The 23,195-nt window shown below is 38.1% G+C and overlaps 1 protein-coding gene across 1 annotated transcript; it reads left to right on the forward strand.

The window, feature by feature from the left end:
* Positions 1 to 5: 5 nt before the first annotated feature.
* ZBTB49 (zinc finger and BTB domain containing 49) lies at positions 6 to 17,733 on the forward strand. The gene is made up of 8 exons (XM_053976632.1): positions 6 to 91; positions 1,432 to 1,605; positions 3,624 to 4,720; positions 9,579 to 9,625; positions 13,412 to 13,485; positions 14,220 to 14,302; positions 14,391 to 14,552; positions 16,363 to 17,733. The coding sequence occupies exons 2-8, from the start codon at positions 1,454 to 1,456 to the stop codon at positions 17,037 to 17,039; spliced, it is 2,292 nt and encodes a 763-aa protein (XP_053832607.1). The 5' UTR covers positions 6 to 91; positions 1,432 to 1,453; the 3' UTR covers positions 17,040 to 17,733.
* Positions 17,734 to 23,195: the final 5,462 nt, after the last annotated feature.

The raw sequence follows: 23,195 nt of genomic DNA on the forward strand, positions 1-23,195 counted from the left end.
GCCCGGCGCGCCGGAACGGGAAGGGGAAGGGGAGGGAGCGGCGGCGGAAGCGGCCGCTGGCGGGGATGGAGCTGGGCGGTGGCCGGAGCCGGTAAGCGCTGGGCAGGGCCGGGCCGGTTCCTGCCCTTCGGCCGCTGTCGCGCCCGTACGAGGCCGCGCCGCGTTTTCCCCTGCCCGGGGCTGCGGGTCCGTGTGCTCCTCCCGCCGCAGCCCCGTCCCCCGAGCCCGCCACCGGCCGCTCGCCTGCCCTGTCCCCGGGCAGAGCCGGCCCGCAGTGAGGCAAACCCTCCCTCTGTCCTCTGCTCCGTGCGGCACCTCGAGCCTGGCCGCACCTGGGCGAGGCCGAGGGGAGCTTAGCCCTAAATAGCGGCTGTGCCGGAGCGGCTCCCCCTGTCCGGGAGCGGCTCCCCGTGCCCGCCGGCCCCGTGGGGAGACCCGCATCTGATGGATGAGAGGCACTTCACTGTCAAATTGCAGGATGTCGTGGTGGGAAACGTTCACAGGGAAAGCAGATTGATGTGCTTTCTTTATTTTAAAGCCTGGTCGAAGTATGATAAGCGTTAATAAAGAAAAAGCACAATGTAATAACCCCTCCATGTAATACAGCAGGAGACAGGGAATCACAGAGCAAACCAGGATAAATTAATGTGGAACCCTTATTGTTCATGAGATTTGAGAATGGGGCAACCACTATCTGGTCATGCTTAATAGAAGGTGGTTTTCCTGCTTCATTCTTTAGAACAGGAAGGTTTTCCGCCTTCATTCCTAGTTAGAAGACTAGAAATTCGGATTGTCCTAATAGTTGGAATTGTCACGTTCACAAGCACTCAGGGGAAGCATTTCGTCCTTGTTAGGGGAAAAAAAAGGAAGTATAGAATTCAATGTAAATGTGTTATGTTGGAATGTGACTTGTCTTTTCAACCTCTAAAGAGGGGATTTTTTCATTTAGATATTACATTGTATTAAAAACAATACCATGCTAATGTGTCTAATTAATCAGATCCATGGTGGAAATGTATGTAGCTAGAACAGCAACAAATGCCTGAAATAATACTAGTACTATGTTCTCCCTTTTGAGTTTAGAGAATGACGAAACTGAAGTTTTCCTCTACAAATGCTCCTGATTTTGTACATGCAATGTGCTTTTGCATTAGAATCTAATTATTGTAGAAGTTGTCTAAATTGAGGTGCATTTTTTTTGTGCTTATGGAGTTCAGTTTATTGGCAGCACCATTAGATTTTTGCAGATGCTCTTTTTTGTAAACAAATCTGTTAAAATCACTATTTTATATGTGTATTGCTGTGTATCTGTTGGTGAGCAATACTGTGACTCATTTCTTTTGAAAGCTAAAATAAATTGTAAAAATGTTCTTAATACTTTAAATTAATCTTGCAATTTAATATTTACCTTAGCATTTTATTTCATTATAGGTAATTTAAGTGATTTTCTAGCATGGACACTGTTGCTAGCCATAGCTGTCATCTTCTCCAGCAGCTACATGAACAGCGCATTCAGGGGCTTCTCTGTGACTGCATGCTGGTGGTGAAGGGTGTCTGCTTCAAAGCACACAAAAATGTATTAGCTGCTTTCAGTCAATATTTCAGGTATGTGAAAGAAAATTCTTCTCTTTAACTAAATGCTGTTGGCTGAGGTTTTCTCTGAGAAGAGTATTTTTTTCTGTTGGTCACAGACTGAGGAACTCTTGGGTGTATAAGGAGAAAAGGGATATTGTTTGTCCAGAGATAAAGCTGTGTCAAGTATTCATAGTATGCTCTTTGATTTTGACATTTTCTTGAATTACTTGCTTATAGTGCTTCATGTAATAGATTCTGGCATGGACCTGTATTCAGTATTTCACCAGAAAAAGATAACTGCTTACAAGGAACTTAGTTGAGTATATGAACAGAGCCAGATAACGGGTATAACTGATAAAATCCATTTCCAAATAATGGGACTTGTTTCATCAATCATATGCTAAATAAAATGTGACCATATAGGTTATTAGTGAATCTCTGCTTATTCAGATTCTCAGAATCACAGGTGTTTTCTCAGAGACAACACCTGTGTTTTAAAGTATACAGGTGGCCCATTGCACCACATCACTGCTTTCTTACCCTTCTGTACTGCCCTCAGTTGTGCCTCCAAGTTTTGGAGGGTGCTGGATCTCCCAGCTTAGTGTTTTATATTAGTTATGACTAAGCTGTTAGATCTGGCAGTTTTTAGACCTAGTTTTTTGAAACATCTCTAAAGCTCGACTCTTAATTCATTTGTAAGAAACCTATTTTCATGTTATGACCAGGGAAAAAAGATAAGAGGTTCCTTTTTCTCCTCTAGAGCTGTACTGCTGATGAAGTGCAATTATGCTCAAAGACCAAATTTTAAAAGTAGTTAAAAAGAACTAAGAGCTCAACTCCTATTAAAATTCAATAGGATATAAATGGCTAATTAATTTAGACTCTCAGCCTGATCTATTCATTATAGTTCCAGTTTTAATTTAGATAGGATTTATGAAAGAATTTGGATGTGGGCACTGGCTTCAGAATATGTCCTGCATTTCTAAAGTTTCAGCATAGGCTCACATTTTCTTAAGATTTAGAGCTCATTGATATCATGCCCTCCTTTAAACAAACCCAAATTTGAGATTTAGCCCACAAAGAGGAATCATTAAGTTTGGGGCATTTTTTAGTGTAGGAAAGTAACCACATATGAGTGACCTGACCCCATTTATATGTCATTGTTTACTGTGGGAGTATCAGGATTTTAATGGGTATAAGGTTTATGACTGAGAGAAGTATGAACCCACTTAATCTAGGACTGCTTGTGCATGCAAAGAACTACATCTCTGATGCTGAGAATACTTAACATCAAATAGTAAGAACTTCTGTGAATTCATTAATTATAAGGATTCAGTGACAATTCAGTGGGTATTGGTTGCACTGCTGTTTTAGGATTATGTACCTGTACTCTTCATTATTCTGTTACTTGGTTCTTAACCAGTACCAGTAAAAAAAGTACCTTTTTTGATATGAGAAAATAAATTGAAAGAAATACCATCTTCTTGTTTAATATTGCCATCTTCTTGTGTATTTGTGGAGATATAATTACTGCTAAGAACTTTGATAGGCTTACTGATGGAGTTCAGTGGGCAAGTTCAGTTGCCAGAGGAGAAGAGTTTAGCTGACTTTGAGGTCTATCTTCTCCCTCTTGCTAGAAAATTTATGTCCTGTTTGATCTGCCATGATGAAAGGAAAAAAAAATCATTCTGAGTCAACCAGTTCTGCAAATTGTCCATAAATACACCCCTGCACCTAATATGTGAAGAACAGTGGATAAGAAACCACAAGTGTAGGGTGTTATTTGAAAACATAAAAAAATACAGAATTAAAGTTAGATAAAGGATCATTTACTTCGATTTATACTTCAAATGCACTAATGCAGGACTAATATATGAGACAAGTAATTGAGCAGTTTTGAGAAATTCATCATCAAAACCACAGCAATCTTTAGAGTACAAACTTGTTTCATACCAAGCAGCCTATTTGAGGTTTTATGTATGTTTTTCTTATTGAAGTGTTTGTGAATTATTTGTGTTTGTATTTGAATATTTGCCTTATTTTATCAGGACCCTTTTCCAGAATTCTTCAGGCCAGAAGAATGATGTGTTTCACTTGGACATCAAAAATGTAGGTGGCATAGGCCAGATCCTGGACTTCATGTACACCTCCCACCTGGATCTTAGTCAGGACAATGTACAAGCTATGCTGGACATTGCACAGTGCCTCCAAGTGCAAAATGTGCTGAACATTTGCCACACCTTTTTAAAGTCTTCCACAGCTGTGGAGCAGGCAGCCAGCATGCCGTGTAATAGTGTATTTTCACTGCAGAACACTTTGGGTACAGATACCAGCTGTGCTGGTGACAGCTATGGGACAAACCTATTGCCTGAGTGCTCAGCTGACAGACAAACTAACAAAGTCTTGGCTGAACAGCACTCACAGTCTGTTAATCTGCACACCCCATCAGGTGATGGACAGAAACCACCACAAGATTCCTTAGATGGCAACTGCCCAGAGCTCCCATTTAAACAACCAAATTACTACTATAAACTACGCAACTTCTACAGCAAACAGTTCTATAAACAAAACGCTTGCTCTGATCATGAGAGAGGAGCAGAACCATCCTTTTCTTACAGCACATCCACAGAAATAAACACAGTGGAGAATAATTCTTGCACTGTTAATCACTCTGAGTGTATTCTGGAAACCTCTGAGCATTTACCGTCAAACTTTCTGGTTCAGTCTGCAAGTGAAGCTGCTCCAGACCAAAATGCAGAGAACACCGTTATGCAGCCCACCAGACAGATGCAGCTGAAAAAGGCAGTACACCTCAAAAAGTTAAATTTTCTAAGATCTCAGAAATCAGCAGAGCAGCCCCCTGAGCCCCTAAGAGATGACACTAAAATAACAGAAGTAATTGAACCTGTAAATGAAAGTACCACGGACACGACAGATGGTAGAGTTAGTGATGAAAAAGAAGCTGAAGATTTGGTGAGTTCAGAGAATTTTGAACAAACTGTTGAAGTGGAAAGATCTCAAGGTCCTTTGGAACAAGAAGGACAATCACAGACTCTTCAATCACAGAAACAATATACTTGTGAATTATGTGGGAAGGCTTTCAAACATCCAAGCAATTTGGAGCTACATAAAAGGTCTCATACAGGTACAGTTATCAGTTACTTGGTCTGCAGACCAAATATTTCAGTTATAGAGAATATTTTGCAGTGTCTCTTGATTTAGAGATGCTGGTTAAGTGTCTACTTTCAAAAGGCTGTGGTTTGTTTTGTTGTTGTTTTTTTTTAATGGATAATCCTACAGAAATAAAGAACTGTAATACCAAGTTTTACTGGGAGTTGTAGAAAAGATTTCTGTGTATTTGGGGTTTTGGGTGCTTTTTCGAAGAACATCATGTGAATTTGATGAAATTAAAATTTAAATTAAAATTTTGGTTTTGTCCTGCATTTAGATGGGTCATTTCTAGTCTGTGTGTCAGATGGCCCAGATGTTTGAGCCAGATGACAACAAAAGGTGTAAACGAATAAATGGTACTATAAGTATACTAGAATACATCTGTTCTCTCTGGTCATATATCTGTTGTAAGATGCAAGTGATTGAGTCTTGGTAGTAATTTTTTTTAACCTGTAGAAATATGCCCTATAACAACTTTAATTGTGTTTACCTAGAGAGTAAGGCTCTTGCAGGCTGCAGAATAAATGGGAGTTTTGAGTTAATATGCTTTGTTTTAAAAACTCACAGGTAATATTTTTAAACCTAACATAGATTTATTTCTAAGTATCATTTTATTCTAGTGAAGAATAAGACCTAGTTTAACTTCAAATTATTTAATTTGTCTGTTCATTTTAATGAGCATGTCCCATTATTAGATACGCTTCTTTAGAAGAGTTTTTAAGAATTACCTTGGCTAGGCAGGTAACACTCTTGATTCAAAGTCTTTGAGATGGTATTACTCCTGGTTAAACTGTTGAATATTTTTTACTTTTCTTTTTCCCTGTATTAAATATACAAATGCATCTCTCTCAATCTTGTCAAATAAACATCACTTTGGAAATGATTATACATGTATTGGTACTTGACACTAAATATGAAACTCTCTTATCAAACATTAATTTATTTTGTTAACTGATCCTTAGAATTAAAAGTTTATTTTTCTATTTTATTCATGGAAAAATCTTCCCAGAACCTGAAAATATGAACATTTTGCAATAGCTTCCTGAAGTTTTCAATTGTTAGCTTTAACTGCTTCTTTATGTTCATGTTGCTAATACTTTTTTTTAACTTGTTCTCCTGTGAAAGAGTTGCATATGCCTCTTACCTAGATCCTCTTTTTGCCTTGTATTTTTTTGAATCTTATTATCTGGTTTGAGCTGGTATCATCAGGTATATTTTAATATCCTAGATTTTCAGGAAAAAGACGATTAGATAGAGGACAAGAGCATCTAGAAAAGTTCCAGCTAACTGCAGTAACATGTCGGTTTGTGCTGGTGAAAACCTAGGATTCAGAAATTCTCAGCTGCTTTTCACACACCATCTTCTTCCAGTAGTTTTCAAAAATTCCAGACTTGAATGCTAGTTAATAAAGCATTAACATTCTTCTGTGGCTGTGCTAAGATGACAAAAGTGTAAGAGCCTAAGTTTAACAAATAATAAGCACATCAAAAGATGGAAAAACTGAGGCAAGGATATGACTAGAAATGCCTGTTGGTTCCCTGTTATTGTTGGGAAATACTCCCTGTTATTTCCTTGTTATTCATGTTAATTGTTTTTAAATACCCAACTAGTACAAAAAGAGTGTTTAGAAAATTGCAGTGGATGGTGAGTAGGATATTGATATTGGAAAGACCTGTAGCAGAAGGTACAGGGCACATCTGTATTGCTACTGTTAAGTACACTGGTAGTTAAGTAATATAAGTGTATGCTAAAAGCCATTTCTATTCATCTGCCACTTCAGAAAGCATAGCAGATTGCTAGCTAATCAATTTTAGTTAAAAACATTAATTTTCTAGAGCTAAGCAGAAGGGTTAGCAGGCGTTTAAGTCTTACAGTGCTCACGGAACGCCCTCCCAATACAGCTTTGCTGAAGAGATGGAGGAAGCTGAAATGGACATGTCACACTGGCAAACCTGTTTTTAACCCAAAAATGACAATTCTTTCAACACAAGTGCTATGGTGATCTGGTTGTCAAGAAAAAGCACATGTAAAATTCTCTGTCCCTGAACACTAGGAACTACTAAAGAACTTACAGGTTAGCATGGGTGCATTGATGAACTTTCTATGTGAAGGCAGCCAGACTGTGTTCAACAGTCATTGTGCTGGCATGTCTGACTGTTTTATTTATATTATTATCATGGACATTTAAAGGAATCTCTAAAAAGAGCTTACTGCACTGACTTTGGTTGATTTTGACTAAATGTTATAATTTGTTCTTTATTATTATATTGACTTGTCTGAAAAAAAGGAAGCAAATGTATCTCTTTTATATAGTCCATACCTGTCCAGAAACATCCAGTGGTTTTGTTGGGATATTTTATGTATTTTCAGGGAACATCTCAAAAGAGCAACCCAAAACAATCTCGGGCCAATGGAAAGAACTCTTGGCAGGATGGAATGCAACAGGAACAGAGTAGCACTGCCATGTAATACAATACATTGTTGATCCTCAACATTTTCATTCTGAGCTTTGCTTGAGCAATTTCCAGCATTCCTTGCCTTAGTGAATACAGCTCCTCACCTCTGTGATCTCATCAGGAACACCACTTCTGCCTTCATGCCTTTCTCCTCTGGAGCTGACACAACATTGCTTTGATCACTGTTGTGTACTTTATCTTCACCTCTTCTTACAGAATGTTGAACAAGAAAGGATGCAACAGAAGGTAGAAAGCACAAGGCAGCCCAAGAGCTCAAAAGTAAAGTCCTCTGGATTAAGCACTGTCTAAATTGGATCCAGTTACTACTTTTCCCCAGTTTTTCTCTCTTGCTGTTGATCCAGCCATGTATCCCACTACTGTGTACTTTATCTTCTTGCAGGGTGTTGAACAAGAAGGGTACAATCCTGGTCTTCTCAGATGAGGTTTTTTGGTTTAGAATTTATTGACAGTTGTAGAATCATAGACTAATTTAGATAGGCATGAATCTCCTGAGGTAATCTGCTCTGGTTTCCTGCTCAAGGCACATCAAAGGTTGTTTTGCTTATGACCTCGTATAGTGAACATTTTGGACAACTCCAGAGACAGAGTTTCCACAACCTCTCCAGACAGTCGCTCCCAGTATCTGACCACCCTCGTGGGGTAAAATAATATTTTCATCTATGTAATTGGAATGAGCAAACTTGCATCTGTCGCCTCTTGTCTTAAGACTGTGTACCAGGAACAGCCTGCTTGCATTTGCCCTCCCAAGAGTGTAGACAGCAGTAAAATTTCCTGTTTGCCTTCTTTTCTTAAGGCTCCAGATAGGGTCTTACCAGTGATAGGCAGAGAAGAATAATCTTCAGCTTATTAGCTGTATTCTTACACCCTAAGGTTCAGTGAGGCTAATTGTTTCTGAGCAATAGGTTAGTTGATAAGCCCAGGGGTTTGGAATTCTATGCAAGTGCAAAATTGTTCTCCAAAAAGTAATTTGATGTTTCTTTAAAAAAACAAACAAACAAACAAAACACCAAAAAAAACCTTGGTTGTTTTATCTTTATCTTGGGGGAAAAATCCTCCAGTTCTTTGTACATCAGTATAGTTAAAATGAGGCTGCATGCAGCCTACAATAATTGTTTGGAGAAATTTGAGGTTCCAATTTCTTCCCTCTCCCTCTAGTCATTTCAGAGTAGATTCCTGTTCAGATACTATTCTTTAGGTCTCTAGTAATTTTTCTTTTTGTATAGGTAATTTCTGCAAAAATTGCTTACTATTGTACTATTGGTTTTTTATCCTCCATTTCATATTATCTTGATGCTTTTATGGCTTTTAGAATCCTTCCCAGTTGCTACAGATCTAGCTCCCTGTTGGTTTAATTTACTTTTGTGTTGTCAGTATCAGAATTTTTAGTGTTTTGCAAGTTTAAAGCTGTAATGAAATCAAGCCTCAGTGCTCTTTAGAGTTTAGTGACTTTATAGTTGATTTACTGGTTTCATAATTTTTATCTCTAATTGAAGGAAAGCTTTTTAAAAAACACCCAGATATCCATTCTTCATTAAGTAGAAAAAATAGGTAAAGCCTCAAGCTGTCAGACTAACTGCAAGGTTGCAATCTGTGAAGCAACAAAACTGTATGTTCACTCTGTGTTTTCAAATCTAAAGAGAATTGCATTTAGTCTTTGATCCTAAAATATGTTGGAAGAACCTCATCTGTATTTGGCATTGGAAAGGAAAATTAAATTCCCACACCTGGATATGGTAGATGGTGCTTGTAACATTTCCAAGGATGGAGGAAAAACATTGATATAGAGAATACTTAGTGGAAGAGAAGCCAAGAGGTGTAAAGTCAGGAAATTAAAGAAGTGGCCTGCATCAGTTTTTATTAAAGTTGCTAATCTGTTTTTGGAGATTCAAGGATAACAGTTGTACATATATAAATTCAGTATTTTGGAGTGAAATACTTGCAGCTTCCCTTCATTCCTCCTTCTTTTTAAGAATGTATCTCTGTGCAAGTGAAAAAACAGGTGCACTTCCCATCACTGTTGTTGTTGGGCCTTGTCATCTGTTCTGTTCTTCCTGGTGTTATGATACTCCTTTCATTTCAAATCTAAAGTATTTTTAAAAGATTAAAACCTGCACCCATTCATATCAAAGCTCTTCTACTTGTTTTGAAAGATAAATTCTGACCAAGTCTGCCTTACAAACTCAGTGGCAAAAACTGTATTTCCCTCTTAAATTTCCCCTTAAATAGATGGGTAAGTATCCTTTTGGGGATATTTTTTACTCTTACATTACATGTTTTAAAAGGAAGTGTACCAATTTTAAACATTTCTGTTCTACTGCAACTATTAGAAGTTCTATGTTCTGTTTCTTCTTTTAGGTGAGAAACCTTTTGAATGTAACATTTGTGGGAAACACTTCTCACAGGTGGGAATATTTTATATATTATGGTACTTACTTGAAACGTATCTCTGTTGATTCTAAAAATCTTGTGTTTAAGATTACATTGTTTTTCTTTTGTTCAAAGACAGAATTCATTCTAGGGATAAATTATTAAAATGTCTTATATAAAAACAGCATGTTGAATGTTTTAGGTTTCTTTGATGCATTCTATGTCTTTGATTCTGTCTGCTCTCAGTAGATGTGTTATGTGTTTTCCATTCAAATGAATGTTTAAGTATACAGAGCCACAGCTGTATTTGAAATATGAAGAACATTAATTTCCAAGTTGTTCTGCTTTATGCTTAAAGGTATGTTGTGAATAGCATTTTTACAGTGTCTGAAAAAAGTGCAGATTCAAGTTTTATGTAATATTGTATTCAGAATACAGTTTCATCTTCCTAAATAGCATAAATTATTAAGTAGCTTTGAGTGAGATAAAAAGAATTTGTATCCATATAAGTGGGCTCAGTTTCTTTCAGTGAGAACACCACCTGTTTGAAGTGACACAGCTCAGCTATGACTTAAAAAAAAACTTCTTGTGAAATTCCATACTTAACAAACAGGGCCTAAGCTTTAGCTACTTTATTTGCCCTCCAGTGTTTACTTCCTTTTCTGGGTACAACAATTAATTTGTATTTCTACAAATTTGGTGCCTAGCTGTCTCACATTTCCAAAATGTCTGTTGCCTTTCTGATTTCGTGGTTGAGAGGTGCACATGTATGAACAGCGAACAATAAACAGGTGCATATTTTTATACTAAGATTACTTAATTATTTTTTAATAGCTTTGGCATTTCTTATGGCTGCTGGTTTAAGAATTAGAGCTATTTGCTTTTTGCCTACCCACCCACCACTGGTTGTGCTGCTGTTGCTTCAGTTTCACAGCCCACCAGTGGGCCTTGTTTGACCCATGAATCTGATGCCTTTGTGTCCTCCACCTTGTTGCTAAATATGAATATAAGACTGCATCCAGTCAACAATACTGTTTCATTATGCTTATTGGGCAATTTTCAGCAAAACTGGGCATGTTTTTCAGGCAAAGAAAAGCATTTTCATTCATTTTGATGGCTGAACTTCCAGTTATTAAAAGAAAAAGAAAAACAGGGATATTTCAAATGCCAATAAAAGTACTTTTGGTAAATAGAGTGGTATTCTGTACTATTGCAGTGGGGGAAGAGGGGGTAAGTGTCACACACTGTTTGACAGGCATGACAGACTCCTCATGCCATATGCTTTGCTCCTCTTTAATTACAGAAACAAACAAAACCCCTGACAAAGCTGGAAATTTCTGCCTTTTAATTAAATCCTCCCAAACAGCTTCCCTTCCCTCCCTGGTGACCTGACTTGCCTGAAGGGCCAGGCAGATACCTGTCCATAGACAATCCCTACACATCCAGCACACGAGCCAGAGCATTCAGCCTCTGTGCTGCAGACCTTTCTCTGCTCATAAAGCATATTGCTGAGGTACTCGCTTTTGAGTCCTGCAAATAAGTAAGATTCCATTCACCAGAAAGTAAGATGCAAGGATAATTATTACCTACTTTTTGCTTAAAATACCATCTCCGATCTTGTCCTTTATCTTCTCTGTCTGCAGGCACAGAAATAGCAACACTTTTCTTATTTAAGCCTTCATGTTCTGTGCTTTTGAGACAGTGCAGCTGTTGGGCCTGGTGGGATGTCTGCTCCTGCTGAATGTAGCTGATGTGCTGTGTGTTGGAATGTGGAGCAGAAAATGAAAGAAGTAGACAAAATTGATGTGGGAACTTAGATTTGGGAACAAACAGCCATAAAAATCTGATTTTTTGAGGAAAACATTCCTTTTTTACTTCCAAGCCTTCATCTTCCCTTATTGCTTGTACACAGCTTGATGTGATGTGAACCCTCTCTGGCTGGTGATCCAGCCAGAGCTGTGTTTTACCTCCTCCTGCAGAGATTCTTTTGGGGGCCCATGTGCACAAGGTGCTTCGCTTTGAAAGCTTGCCATTTACAAAAGTCTGGTGTATCTCTCTGGTCTCCAAATTTGTGAGGAGGTCTATGCAACCATTTAGAGGATTCTTCTGAGCCCTTTTTTTCTTGCACTGAACTGCAAGCAGAACTCCCCTTAGGTTTTTTTTCCACTGAGATGGCATATGATGCTTTAACCAAGGTTGTGTGCCAGCTTTAAAGCTTAAGGAAGAATACACACTATTGATGTTTTTACTGTTTTTTGTCTTAGCACAGGTACTAACAAGCTTTGCCCTCATTAGGAGGAAAGGACATAGGCTTGTAATAAAGAAATGGATCTACTTGCTGCTTTCTGTAAAATGTTTTCATTCTTACTTTATATGTCTTTATGGGAAATAGTTGTTGCACTTCAAATTCACCCTTTGTCTTTATCTGGAATAACTTTAACAAATGCCCATGATAGCGTTTGTTTGTGACATGGATAGAAGTAAAGGTTCTTTTTTTCTGTATGTTTTTCTAAAATGCACATAAAATTGTGACATAAAAAGTGACATAAAATCCCTTGTCTTTGAAAAGCAAAAATTATTCCATGGTTCATCTTCTTGTCTAGAAATAAGTACCTAATGCCTCTCTTTGAGTTGATTTCAGTATTAGAAAGTTTGGCCTTAGAAAACAGTTGTTCAGTCACACTCTTGTCTGAAAAAATGTACAGGGGTTAAAGAAGGCTCTTTCAGGGTTCCAACATTGATCCATTCGATACTGTCCTCTGTGTGTGTGTCTGCAGTACTTTAGTACTGGTATATTATAAGGTCTGATTACAGTGATAGATCATAACAGGTAATTTATTATCTAAATGTGTCAGAAGGAATTTGTCTGGGTCTTATTTTTGTTATCTCACTGTGACTGATGAGGACATGATCATCTTTGCATCCCAGATTTTCGATCTTTCCCGATGTAAAGGACTTGATGTTTCCTTACATAAATAAAAACCAGGCAATTATCAATCTAAAAGGTTTAAAAACTGACCGTGGAAGTGCGCACAATGTATGGAACATCTGCAGCTCTTCTACAAGGTTTGTCTTGTGGTTTGAGAACTGGCCTCAGTGGAGTAGCCATTCACAAGGACTAGTGGCTCCAAAGCATTTCAAAAAAGTTGGACTCAGTAAGAAGATTTTATCTAGTCATTGTCTGGTTTGCTGGCTAGACTAGCATGATTTTTAGAGGATTGAGAGAGGAAAGATATGTAATAAAATTGTTAGCAGTGGTCCCATTTGTTCTTTTCTGTACTTCCTATTCTGTTTTATTTTGCTATGAGTAAATAATTTCAGGTTTGGAGCATCTGAGTACTTTATGGATAGAAAAATGCTCACCCTATTCTTTTCTTTTTAACCACCTGGTAGGTGAATTCAGACATCCTTGTGTAACAATATTTTATTTGTAGGACAGGGAAAGTGAGACTAACATGAACCATATTGCTAGTAAGTTAGTAAGTTTTCTTTTTCACTCCATTCTAGATGGTGTAATTTTCATTTATAATTGGATCTGCTTTCAATTATAGGTCTTTCTTTTCTCTTAGCATTTGATTTCAGGCTTCTTGTTTTTATTTTTTTCCCTGTTTCTCTTCTTGTCAATGGATAATTGCATATGTAAACAATTTGATGTTGAAGTACATGGTAGTCTGTCTTTACTTGATAAGAATGCTTTGTAGTCTCACTATCTTAGAAGCAGGAATAAAAAAGCCAGTCTCATAGTTCATCACTGGTTTTTTTTTGTCTATATACAGCAAGAGGCAAGCTGAATTTAAATGCTTAAATTGCTCTCCCTTCAGGCAGGTAATCTCCAGACACATTTACGTCGACATTCTGGTGAGAAGCCATACATTTGTGAAATCTGTGGGAAAAGGTGAGTAGAATAAAGCTAACATGAAAAAATTTGTTCATGTTTTCTACTACTCTTCATGATAAACTATGAGCCGAGAGCTAAGGCAACATGCTGCTCAATTTTGTTTAGAAGATGCTGGGTTTAAATGTGTGCTGATAGGATTAAAATACATGAATGTTTGCAATTGACTTGTTGTAAGATAATCAGTGTCACCAGAGCTTGTGGTCTAATTTTTTTGTGTATTGGTATGTGGATAAGAATAGCATGGAGTGTATTTTGTTGTGTTACATGTGTTGTCTTGTGTATTTTTGTGTGTATTTTGAATGGTGTGAGTCACAGTAAATCATGTGGGTTTGTACCTTTCCCTCACATTTTTGTCATTATTTGGTGACACTTTTTTTTTTTTTTGACATTTTAAGGAATTCTGAAGTGTGGGAAATTTGACAAATTTAAGCAAAGCATTAAATGATTCTGATAGCTAACAGGTGACAGAAAATGCAGGAATAGCATAAAATGCAGAATTAATTTGTAACATTAATGGTAAAAATGTTTTTTGGAGGTTTTTTCCTAGCATAATTTTAATTGGACATTGGTCAGTTTAAAAATGTTTTCTTAATTGCACCTATTTATTTGTGTTTTAGGTCTTAGTCTTTGTTCAGAGCATCAGGCATTCATTCAAGCCAATTTCCATATGATAGTTCAGGGAAACAAGGGCCTTATAAAGACACTAATTGGGTTTCTGTGTTGTGTTACAGATTTGCTGCTTCTGGTGATGTTCAGCGTCATATAATTATTCATTCTGGAGAAAAACCTCACCTGTGTGATATCTGTGGCAGAGGTGTGTAAGAACCAAAGTTTCTGCCTCAGGTTTTTTGACTGAAAAGTGAGAAGTCATTTTAATCTCAGAACCTGTCATCTTTTTCTAGGTTTCAGTAACTTCAGTAATTTAAAGGAGCACAAAAAGACCCATACAGCAGATAAAGTATTCACCTGTGATGAATGTGGGAAGTCATTTAATATGCAACGAAAATTGGTAAAGCACAGGATAAGGCACACTGGAGAGAGACCATACAGCTGTTCAGCTTGTGGTGAGGTTCACTGTGCATTGCTTGGTTGTGTCTTTGCTTTTCAAGTGATGAGTAAAAGTTCCTTTGTCAGCAGAATAACACTCAAAACTGCTTTAAATTGAAATACCATGTTGTGAAAGTCAGTCACAAAATTTTCTGTCTTGCATGCTTCATAGTCTTTCATTTGGTGTAATAAACTCCTTTATTTCTCATAAGTTTAAAAGAGAATTTCAGTTGAAAATTAGAGAAAGGAAGTAAGAGGAATCAACATTGTATGTGTTTGCTACAGAGCTGCTCAGAGTAGCTGCTTCAAAAATAGATTTCTTTTCAGAATAGTCCTTTCTGATGGAAAGTTAGGTTTGACATCATTTGGCTATTGATGGGGGTCTTTTCTTTTTTTTCCAATTGCATACCATTTGATTTTAACTCCATTCACCTACAGAGTTTGATAATAACAACTTCTTGTTACTTTGCTTCAGCCTCTGAAATAAAATCAAAACTTGATCAATATTTCAGAATACCCATTTTCAAAATCTGTTATATAGGCCATACTGCCAGGAGGTCTGAAAATGGCTTTTGATCAGGTACATCTTGATCTCATAGGTTACTTAGCATCCTGCATAGTATTTTTTTTTTTGCCATTATGTGTTACTTTGACAGAATTTCATTCATGTTCTGAGGAATCAGCTTTGAAGGAGGGTAGCTTCATATGTTCAAATCCAGTTGCAGTATGTTTTATTTGCACTATCTTAAGGCACTAGAAAAAAACAATGTTATCAGGAGGCTTTGCATCAGAATGAGGAAATAGATACACAGGATACAAAAGTAAAAACAATCAGTTGGGTTGCTGCTGTTAAACAGGCTTGTTTTCATTTTGCCTTGTACTGGTCTTTTGAATATTTTTGATTTGTGCAAAGAGGATCTGATGAAGCATTAAGAAATCATTCACACTATGCAAAACATCCAGATGTATTACTCCAGTAATTTTTAATCTTATCATTACTGTTTAATGGCTGTTCTGAAGAGAAACCTGTGCAGTAAAATAAAAAGTATGCTGCTGAAAATTGAGACTGCAATTTTATTGGGCAGTCATTTAATATGGTCCATTTTAGTTGGTATCTGTCCTTAAAAAACAAATCAGATAAAAATCATAAGCTTACTTCTACTGTTTTAAAGAGGTGTCTAAGTCATGTGGCAATTCTGGAAATTAATTCTCTCTTTTTCTGCTTGTTCTCCTACGCTTTGCCTTCATTCAGCCTCAGATTCTTTTCTTAGCAATATGGTGATTGAGCTTATTTGAGTCTGTAGCTTTGAAGATAGATAAACAGTTGAATATTTTTCTGTGTTCTAATATTTACAGCAATAAAAAATTATAGTCCTCACACATTCTTTGGCCAGAATATTAAAAAAAAGGACTTGGTAGTGAACAAACCATTTCTTTCTATGATGCAGCTCTCACTGGAAGAATATATTTAGAAGCTTATCAGCATACTGTTTTTCCAGACAGACAAATTAAATTGATAGTTATTTTTTTTTCTCTGTTAAGACTGGGACAAACTGAGAGCACTCACAGATTTCAAGTACTAATGGATATTCCTGTCTCTGGAGACAAAAAGTAAACCCATTAACTGGGAAACACAAGTTATAAAATCAGATCAAGAAGAAGAAACAAGTTAATGGAATTGTAAAAACAGTTGGGACTTGTTTGAACCTGTTCTAGATAAATGATGGGACATATGATACCTTTATTGCTTGATAATTTCTGTAATTAAAATATGTTTATTCACTTGTGTTGAGAGCAATACCTGAATCCATCCCTGGTCTCTTGTAGGGAAGTGTTTTGCGGGCTCTGGTGACCTGCGCAGGCACGTGAGGACTCACACTGGGGAGAAGCCCTACACCTGTGAGACGTGTAACAAGTGCTTCACGCGCTCGGCTGTGCTGCGGCGGCACAAGAAGATGCACTGCAAAGCCTCTGAGGAGGGGCCCAACACCCTCGAGGAATTTACTCAAGGGATTGAAACGCCTGACCTTGACAAGTCCCAGAGTTCTGACTCTTTTGGCCCAGAGATGTCTGTTACATTGTTACCAGTGTCTGTTAAATTCCCCATTCCTGCAGCTGGAAACTCCCCTGAATTTGACAGTTCTGCGGATTCTTACTGTAAGCTGCGGTCGATGATCCAACACCATGACTCGGCAAACCCAGAGAAACTCGGCATGGATTCTGCTAAACTGCTGAAAGCCCAGGCCCAGCAGGCTCCAGCAGCACCCCCACCATATGCTTACCCAGATGTGGATGTGTCTGCAGCAGAGGAGCCCTTGCAGGCCGATGGCATTCCCATGATCCGCTCCTCCGTGGCCGGCCTGGACGGCCACTGCACCGAGCCCCTGGGCAGCCGGGCCTCCTCTGCCGCCTACAAGAGTAACGAGGGTCCCTTCTTCTCCAGCATGACCCTCTGGGGCTTGGCCATGAAGACTTTGCAAAATGAAAGCGAATTGGAGCAATGAGGGCTCAGCTGACTGTACCAAAACTTCTTAGAGGCATTTCATGCTAACGTGGTTGCAATTGCACTGCAGCATAGAGAGATCACGGAGAGTTTTTAGGCCAGGTAGCTTGGACACTGACAGGAATCAGAGTGCTCATTCCCAGAACCACATGTAGGCTGCCTTTATTTACACTGCTTCTCAGCAAAGTTTAAATGCACTGTTGGGGACCTCTGTTGTTTTGTAACTGCACTGTGTACCTCCTGTGTTATAGCCATGATTTACGAAAATTTGCCACCGACTACATTTACCATTTAACTTGGAATTTTTTTACCTGATAATGGAGGAAAGGATGGCCAGTGTCTTAAGTTCATAATATGGACACAGCTCCTAGCATGGGTCATCAGAGCTGTGTAATGGTGTAGATATGACAGGAGGAAAATGCTTAACCAATCCCTAGTGAACCTGAGTTTCAGTTGTGGCTTTCTTACCAGTAGGGTCATCGGGTTACAGAACCTGAGTATTGTGACATTAAATTTAAATGTTAAATACTGGGCAATATTTGTGATAGTGCAAAGTAACTGTATATCTAGAAACTTTATTTTTTTACAATAAAAGCTTTTTTTTTTAGTATTTTATAAACTATTTTGCACAGCAGATTATTTGTACAATGAAGGCCAAGATCAAGTTGTGAATAAAGAGAAATTGTTTTACATTGCTTGATGTATTTCGTCTTTCTATGAAGGATTTTCAGTAACATTTCAATTTATTCCAGGTATCTTTACAATGCTAAAGGGGATGCCATCACAAGAAGAGCTGCAGTATAAAATAAATGCAATCAATACATCAATAAGTTGTCTTGTACTTGAATGAGCATAAGACATTGGCTGATTAATGGAATAAATAGACTGCGACAGGATAGAAACGTTGCTTAGGGAGGCCTTTTTCTGCTTTGGTGCTTTGAATAGTTGCTGCATTTCAAACTGCTTGCTACAGATACACGACATTCTGGGGAAATTTTAAAGTTTTGAAAATACAGTCTTTTTCTTCTTTTTAAGGTGTTTTTTCAAAACTAGTTGTTTCATCTCTTGTTGTGTTAACCATTATACACTACAGTCTGGGGCTTTATTTCCTTACTTCCTTTACCTGATCCCTGCACCTTCCTGAACTGCTTTCAACCTGAGTTCAAATGAGAGAGTGTTTCTGGCCAGAGTACAGCACACTTTCAAGCAAAAGGGGCAGCCTGTTGCAGTGTCTGCGTGAATCTCAAAAGTTCCACATTTCTCTCAATAGTCATTTAATGTTACAAAAACTTTTTTACTACCTTAACCGACCAGTTTAAAAAAAAATTACCTGCACTGGAGTGCAAGTTTCACCTTTCTTTTCTTGTAGCGCACATATCCTAGAAAATTTAAAAGCACTATTTTTCCAGTCAGTGAAGTCGAAACAGCAAAGTTTTTGCAGGGTGTGTGTGTGTTAAAAACAGCACATAGTCTAGCTGAACACAGTCCTACATGGATTAAGCAGAGAACACTTTATATATGTGAACCCTGAGTTCTCCCCTCATTCTTTGCCTTTTGCACTGTTTGCTTTGGAACACTGCAGTTCCCTGTGGGAATGGCCCATGTGCCATTCTGCAGTCCAGGTATTACAGTTCTGTCCCTGACACGTGTGCTCATGCTCACTCTCACTGCTTTCCTTGCACTGGTGCCTGAGGCAGAATGTGGGTATCTGCCAGTCACTGGCTCTGTAGGTTTCCTCTTGTCAGAAACTATTTTTAAATTTACTTATCCTAAGAGAAAATAGAAATTTGATTCTGTTCCCACAAGGATTTTGTTGCTTGGAAAGGACAAATCTGCAATTTAAACCTCCTAACTTTTCAGTTGTCTCTGATTCCACAGTGATTCTGCTCTCTGTTGTATTTTTGAGGAGTCACTACAGGATAAGTTTAAATCAAACCATGTTGCAGTCTTTGTGTTCATTAAACAGTGTGTTGGAGGTCTGGAGGAATGTGTAAGACTGTCATAAAGGGAAAGTGGCAACTTGAGATATTTTTAAACACATAGATAGGTCAAATCATGGATTAGTATCAGGTGCTTTGTGCCAAGAGGACAGCTCTGTTGCATTAAGGATTATTCCCCTTGCTTGGCAGTATTTCTGTGAGAGTTGTTTCACACCAGAAACATGGCAGTTCTCAAAACTGTGACCAGGCTGTGAATGCTGTTTGCAGTTTTCAGGGTTTGTTAAAACACCATGTTGCAATGTGGCATCTTTGAGAAGGAAGTAGAGCAAACAGTGGTAGGAGGAAACTGTTCCATCTGAGTTTGTGCAGCTGGAACCAGAAAAAAGGAGGAGTTACAGCACTGGGAAGGAGCACTAAGAACTGTTGTATCTAGCTGGCTTGAAGGAAAAGCTGAGCAAGAGAGAAAATTCAAAATATTAGTAGGTGGATGGAGTCAGATGGAAGAGAATTAATTTTTATGTATGGAGTAAAAAGTTTTGGATTAAGAAGCCCCATCCCTGCAGCCACTCTGCAGTGAGAATATCACTCCATGACTGCAAGAAACTGGATTTTGCTATTGTGTTTCCAAAATCAAATACGAGTCTGTCATGCCAATTTAGTATTGCCTGAGCTTTTGTCAGGGAGACATCAGCAGAAAATGACCTGGAAAGAGGATCTTTCCTGTATCATAGTAATTGCCTATGCCAACCTGTAGGTCTCTAATGAAGAGGATGTTTGAGTGGGAATAGGAAATACAGTTTGATAGTCCTAATGCTGCATAAGTAGTCCATAATATATCCAAATAGATAGTCCATGATTCTGCTGGCACAGCTGGAGTGGAGCAGCGGCCCCTGTGGCTTTGAAGAACAGGTGGAAACGGTGACACCAGTGCTGAGCCAGTGGTATTCTACAAGCAGCAGACACCCACCCATGGCTATTGCTCACAAATACCCAGAGCCAGGGTACTGTGGCCAGTACCACACAGTGCAGTAGTGCCATTATAGTTGATGTAAATGACATGCTATTAAAAGAAAAAAATTTTGGGAAGAGAATGTTAACCAAGCTGGCCTAGTAAAATTGGAAGACTGCTAGTCGTTATTTCTTGCAATAATTATCCTGCAGCTCAGAGCTGCTCTTCATCTGGCAAACCTGAATAACTCTTTTTTACAGAAGGTGCAGGTGACCTTCTCAGGGCTTCATTTGGGTTTGTTCAGGGCAGACATATTTGTCATTTCACTCCTGAACAATATTTTAAAAAAACAATGTTTTGACTTTGGAAGGCATTACTGTGGTTATTTTGATTTATTTTATTGATTTATTTTGATTGGCATTTTTATTTATATTGATTAAAGAGCATTAAATCTGTACAAAACATAACCTGCCATTTTTATTGAGGGTATTTACTATGTGTACATAAGAAAAGGATGTCATATAATGACATCGAAGTTCAAATAACGCCCCTTCAAAAAAAAAAAAAATCCTCTGCTTGAGACTTATTTTCTAGCCTAGTTAGAACTGAAAAAGTTGTGTAAGGAAAAAAGAACTTTACTAGGCAGGACTTATTGCTTGTTTATTACCTGTTACCATTGAGCACAGAGTGTTTTTGTGGTCTAACACTTCATCTGCATCCTCTCACACTCTTTTCAAACCTGGCCTGCTAGATGTTTCTCGAATTCAGAGGTCGGGCTTTAGAACAGAGCACTTGTGCTTTGTTTCCATGGCTTCTTCAGCAAATTCTAATACACTTAAACTCCTGTTGATAATTTTACAGGGAAGTAATTGCTACACATGAAGTATTCCCAAAACATCTAAGTGGCATATACAAGAGCAAGCCAAATTTAAAACAAAATCAGTGTGAAGCAAGTGGAACTGGCCCCATAGGCCATTTGCTTCTGGAATCCACTTTTTTCTTTCCTTGCATTGTCTTCCCCACTGTGGGTAGCTCCTTTCATACATGGACAGCTGCATTCAATTCTTGCTGCTCACTTCATGCCACTTACCCACCCTCATAATCCAGACCAGAGGTTAACGTATTCAAGCTCAGTAAGGAAAAGTGTTGAGCATATAGGTGAACAGAGCTGTAAAACTTTATAAATTCTCCAGGCTCCTTGTTTTGGAGTGTGTGCTGGGATTTTGGATATTTAGCTTTCTTTAGCTAAAGAACTTATTTGAGAAGCAGTATCTTAGATAAACATGGCAAGACGTGTAGATGGTCCTGCTTGAGAAGAAGACTTAGTAGAAAGCAAATAAACATGAGCTTTATAGACAGATTCAAAGGGAAAAATGTGATAGCTTGGGAAATGTGTTCTAAGGACAACTGAAGTGCCTCAGATGCAGCTATTTGGTAATTCAGTATGCTAATGACTTCAAAGTGACCTGTGCTCCACTGTGCTGCAAATAGATTTCTTTGTATCGGTACACACAGGCTTGTGCTTTCTGGTCCATAGCCTTATTCATTAATCCTTACTGACATCTATTATTGAATTTGCCTTCTCTAAACAGTTGGTTTCCACCTCTGCTATTAAATCTCCATCCTAGAAAATAGATAGAAACTACCTTTAAAACACAGCCTAGTGAAGACAGAAGCTAGTGACTCAGACATCCTTTTTTTCTGAAGACAGTACCCCTACTGTTTAATATAATTTTTTTTTCTTTTTTGTAGTTGATATTCACATGTGTGTTCAGATCTGACAAGAGTTTTGTTCACTTGGTGAGGGAATTTTTCCTGGAAGGTTACAAAAGCCCATTAATAGAAGCACACAATGCAGTGCTGAGGAGCGTGCATGCATGAACTACAAGTCTGCCAGCTTTTTGTGAAGCTCTGCATGGGGCAGTATACTGAAATAAAGCCTTTCAGACCCTTTTAATGTAGTTCTGACCTTCCACTCTATATTAAACAGATGACTGGAACCAGAAAGATAGGTCATTGTGATTGCAGTTAATATTTGTAAGGACCAAAGCAGCTCTCAGCCTTTGAGGTAGAAGGGAATCATCTTAAGTGTGAAAATGTATCATCACAAGAATGGAGAGGATCAAAGGAAGGCCAGCTGGTGCTCGGACATCTTTTCATAACCTTTATTACAATGCTAGAATACACTAACCTCAATGGGAAGTCCATTCAGTTCATGTATTTCAAATAGATAATCTGTATTCTGGTGAAACAAAGAACGTGAAAAAAAGCCCTTTCTAAAAAGGAGGTGGTCAGCACAAATTGCCTATGATTTAATCATTTTGGTTTTCTAAAATCAGCTTAGCTTTTTCAATGCAAATATATGAATGTTTAACATGCTTATTTTAGAAGTGATTGAAAATTTGTAAAATTTAGGTGCAGAGAGTTCTAGCTGATTTTACTGTGGTTTACTTCCACTTCAGAATAAATGCCCTCCACATACTCACTTGCCATGTATAAAAAGTAAGACACAATATTTCATTTAAAAAAAAAGCCAACAGAACAATCATAAGCATTAAATCATCCAGAAGGCATGCATATGTGGAAAGGCCAAGATTAAGGCTGACTAGTTTTGACAAATAGCCAAATTTTAAGTTTGGGCCTTCAGGGAACATCATATCACTGTGAACATATATGAAATTAGCAATATCAAAGCAGAAAATCAATGAAGATTGCTCTTTGTTGGTTGGCTGCTACAGTAAAGTCCTGTGCCCACGGGCTGAGGGCTGTGCTACCAGATCTATGTTAAATGGATAGGGAAAAGCAGTGGCACTGTAGGTACAACCCAGAGGTGGGAACTTCTGCCATGATATTTTTTAGATGGGGAGTGCTGTATATCACTAGAATATCAAAGTTCAAACTCAATTGTTAAATTATTTAGTCACTGATTTTGGATTTGGATTTCAATTAATCACTTTCTGGATTTGTTCTGTGGATGCAGATAGTGGAAAGTATCCCTTCTACTTGTTGAGGAGGGACTTGCTTCCAGCCAATTCTATTTAATTTTTTGACTAAAGATTGACACCACTGTCCAAACTGCATTATTTATGAAGTTAGGACTTGCCAGGAAATGCAGCAGTCAGTCTCTTAATATTGCAAAATGCCAAATGGACAAAAGGATATTACCCTTTCCTACCCAGAAAGTGATGGCAGACAGTCATAGCATCAGCTGGATAAAAACTGTAGCCTGTGGAGCAGATCTGAGGGGCACTGAAATTCTGACAGCTCC

Source organism: Vidua macroura, chromosome 4 (assembly GCF_024509145.1).
Source record: "Vidua macroura isolate BioBank_ID:100142 chromosome 4, ASM2450914v1, whole genome shotgun sequence".
Classification (NCBI taxonomy): Eukaryota; Metazoa; Chordata; class Aves; order Passeriformes; family Viduidae; genus Vidua; species Vidua macroura.

What these genes read in the sequence shown, in the direction of transcription:
- ZBTB49 (XM_053976632.1), top strand. Translation starts at nt 1,454, where the DNA reads ATGGACACTGTTGCTAGCCATAGCTGTCATCTTCTCCAGCAGCTACAT. An exon ending in GTGGGAAACACTTCTCACAG is followed by an intron (nt 9,626 to 13,411) that starts GTGGGAATATTT and finishes CTCTCCCTTCAG; the next exon opens with GCAGGTAATCTCCAGACACA. An exon ending in ATACAGCTGTTCAGCTTGTG is followed by an intron (nt 14,553 to 16,362) that starts GTGAGGTTCACT and finishes GGTCTCTTGTAG; the next exon opens with GGAAGTGTTTTGCGGGCTCT.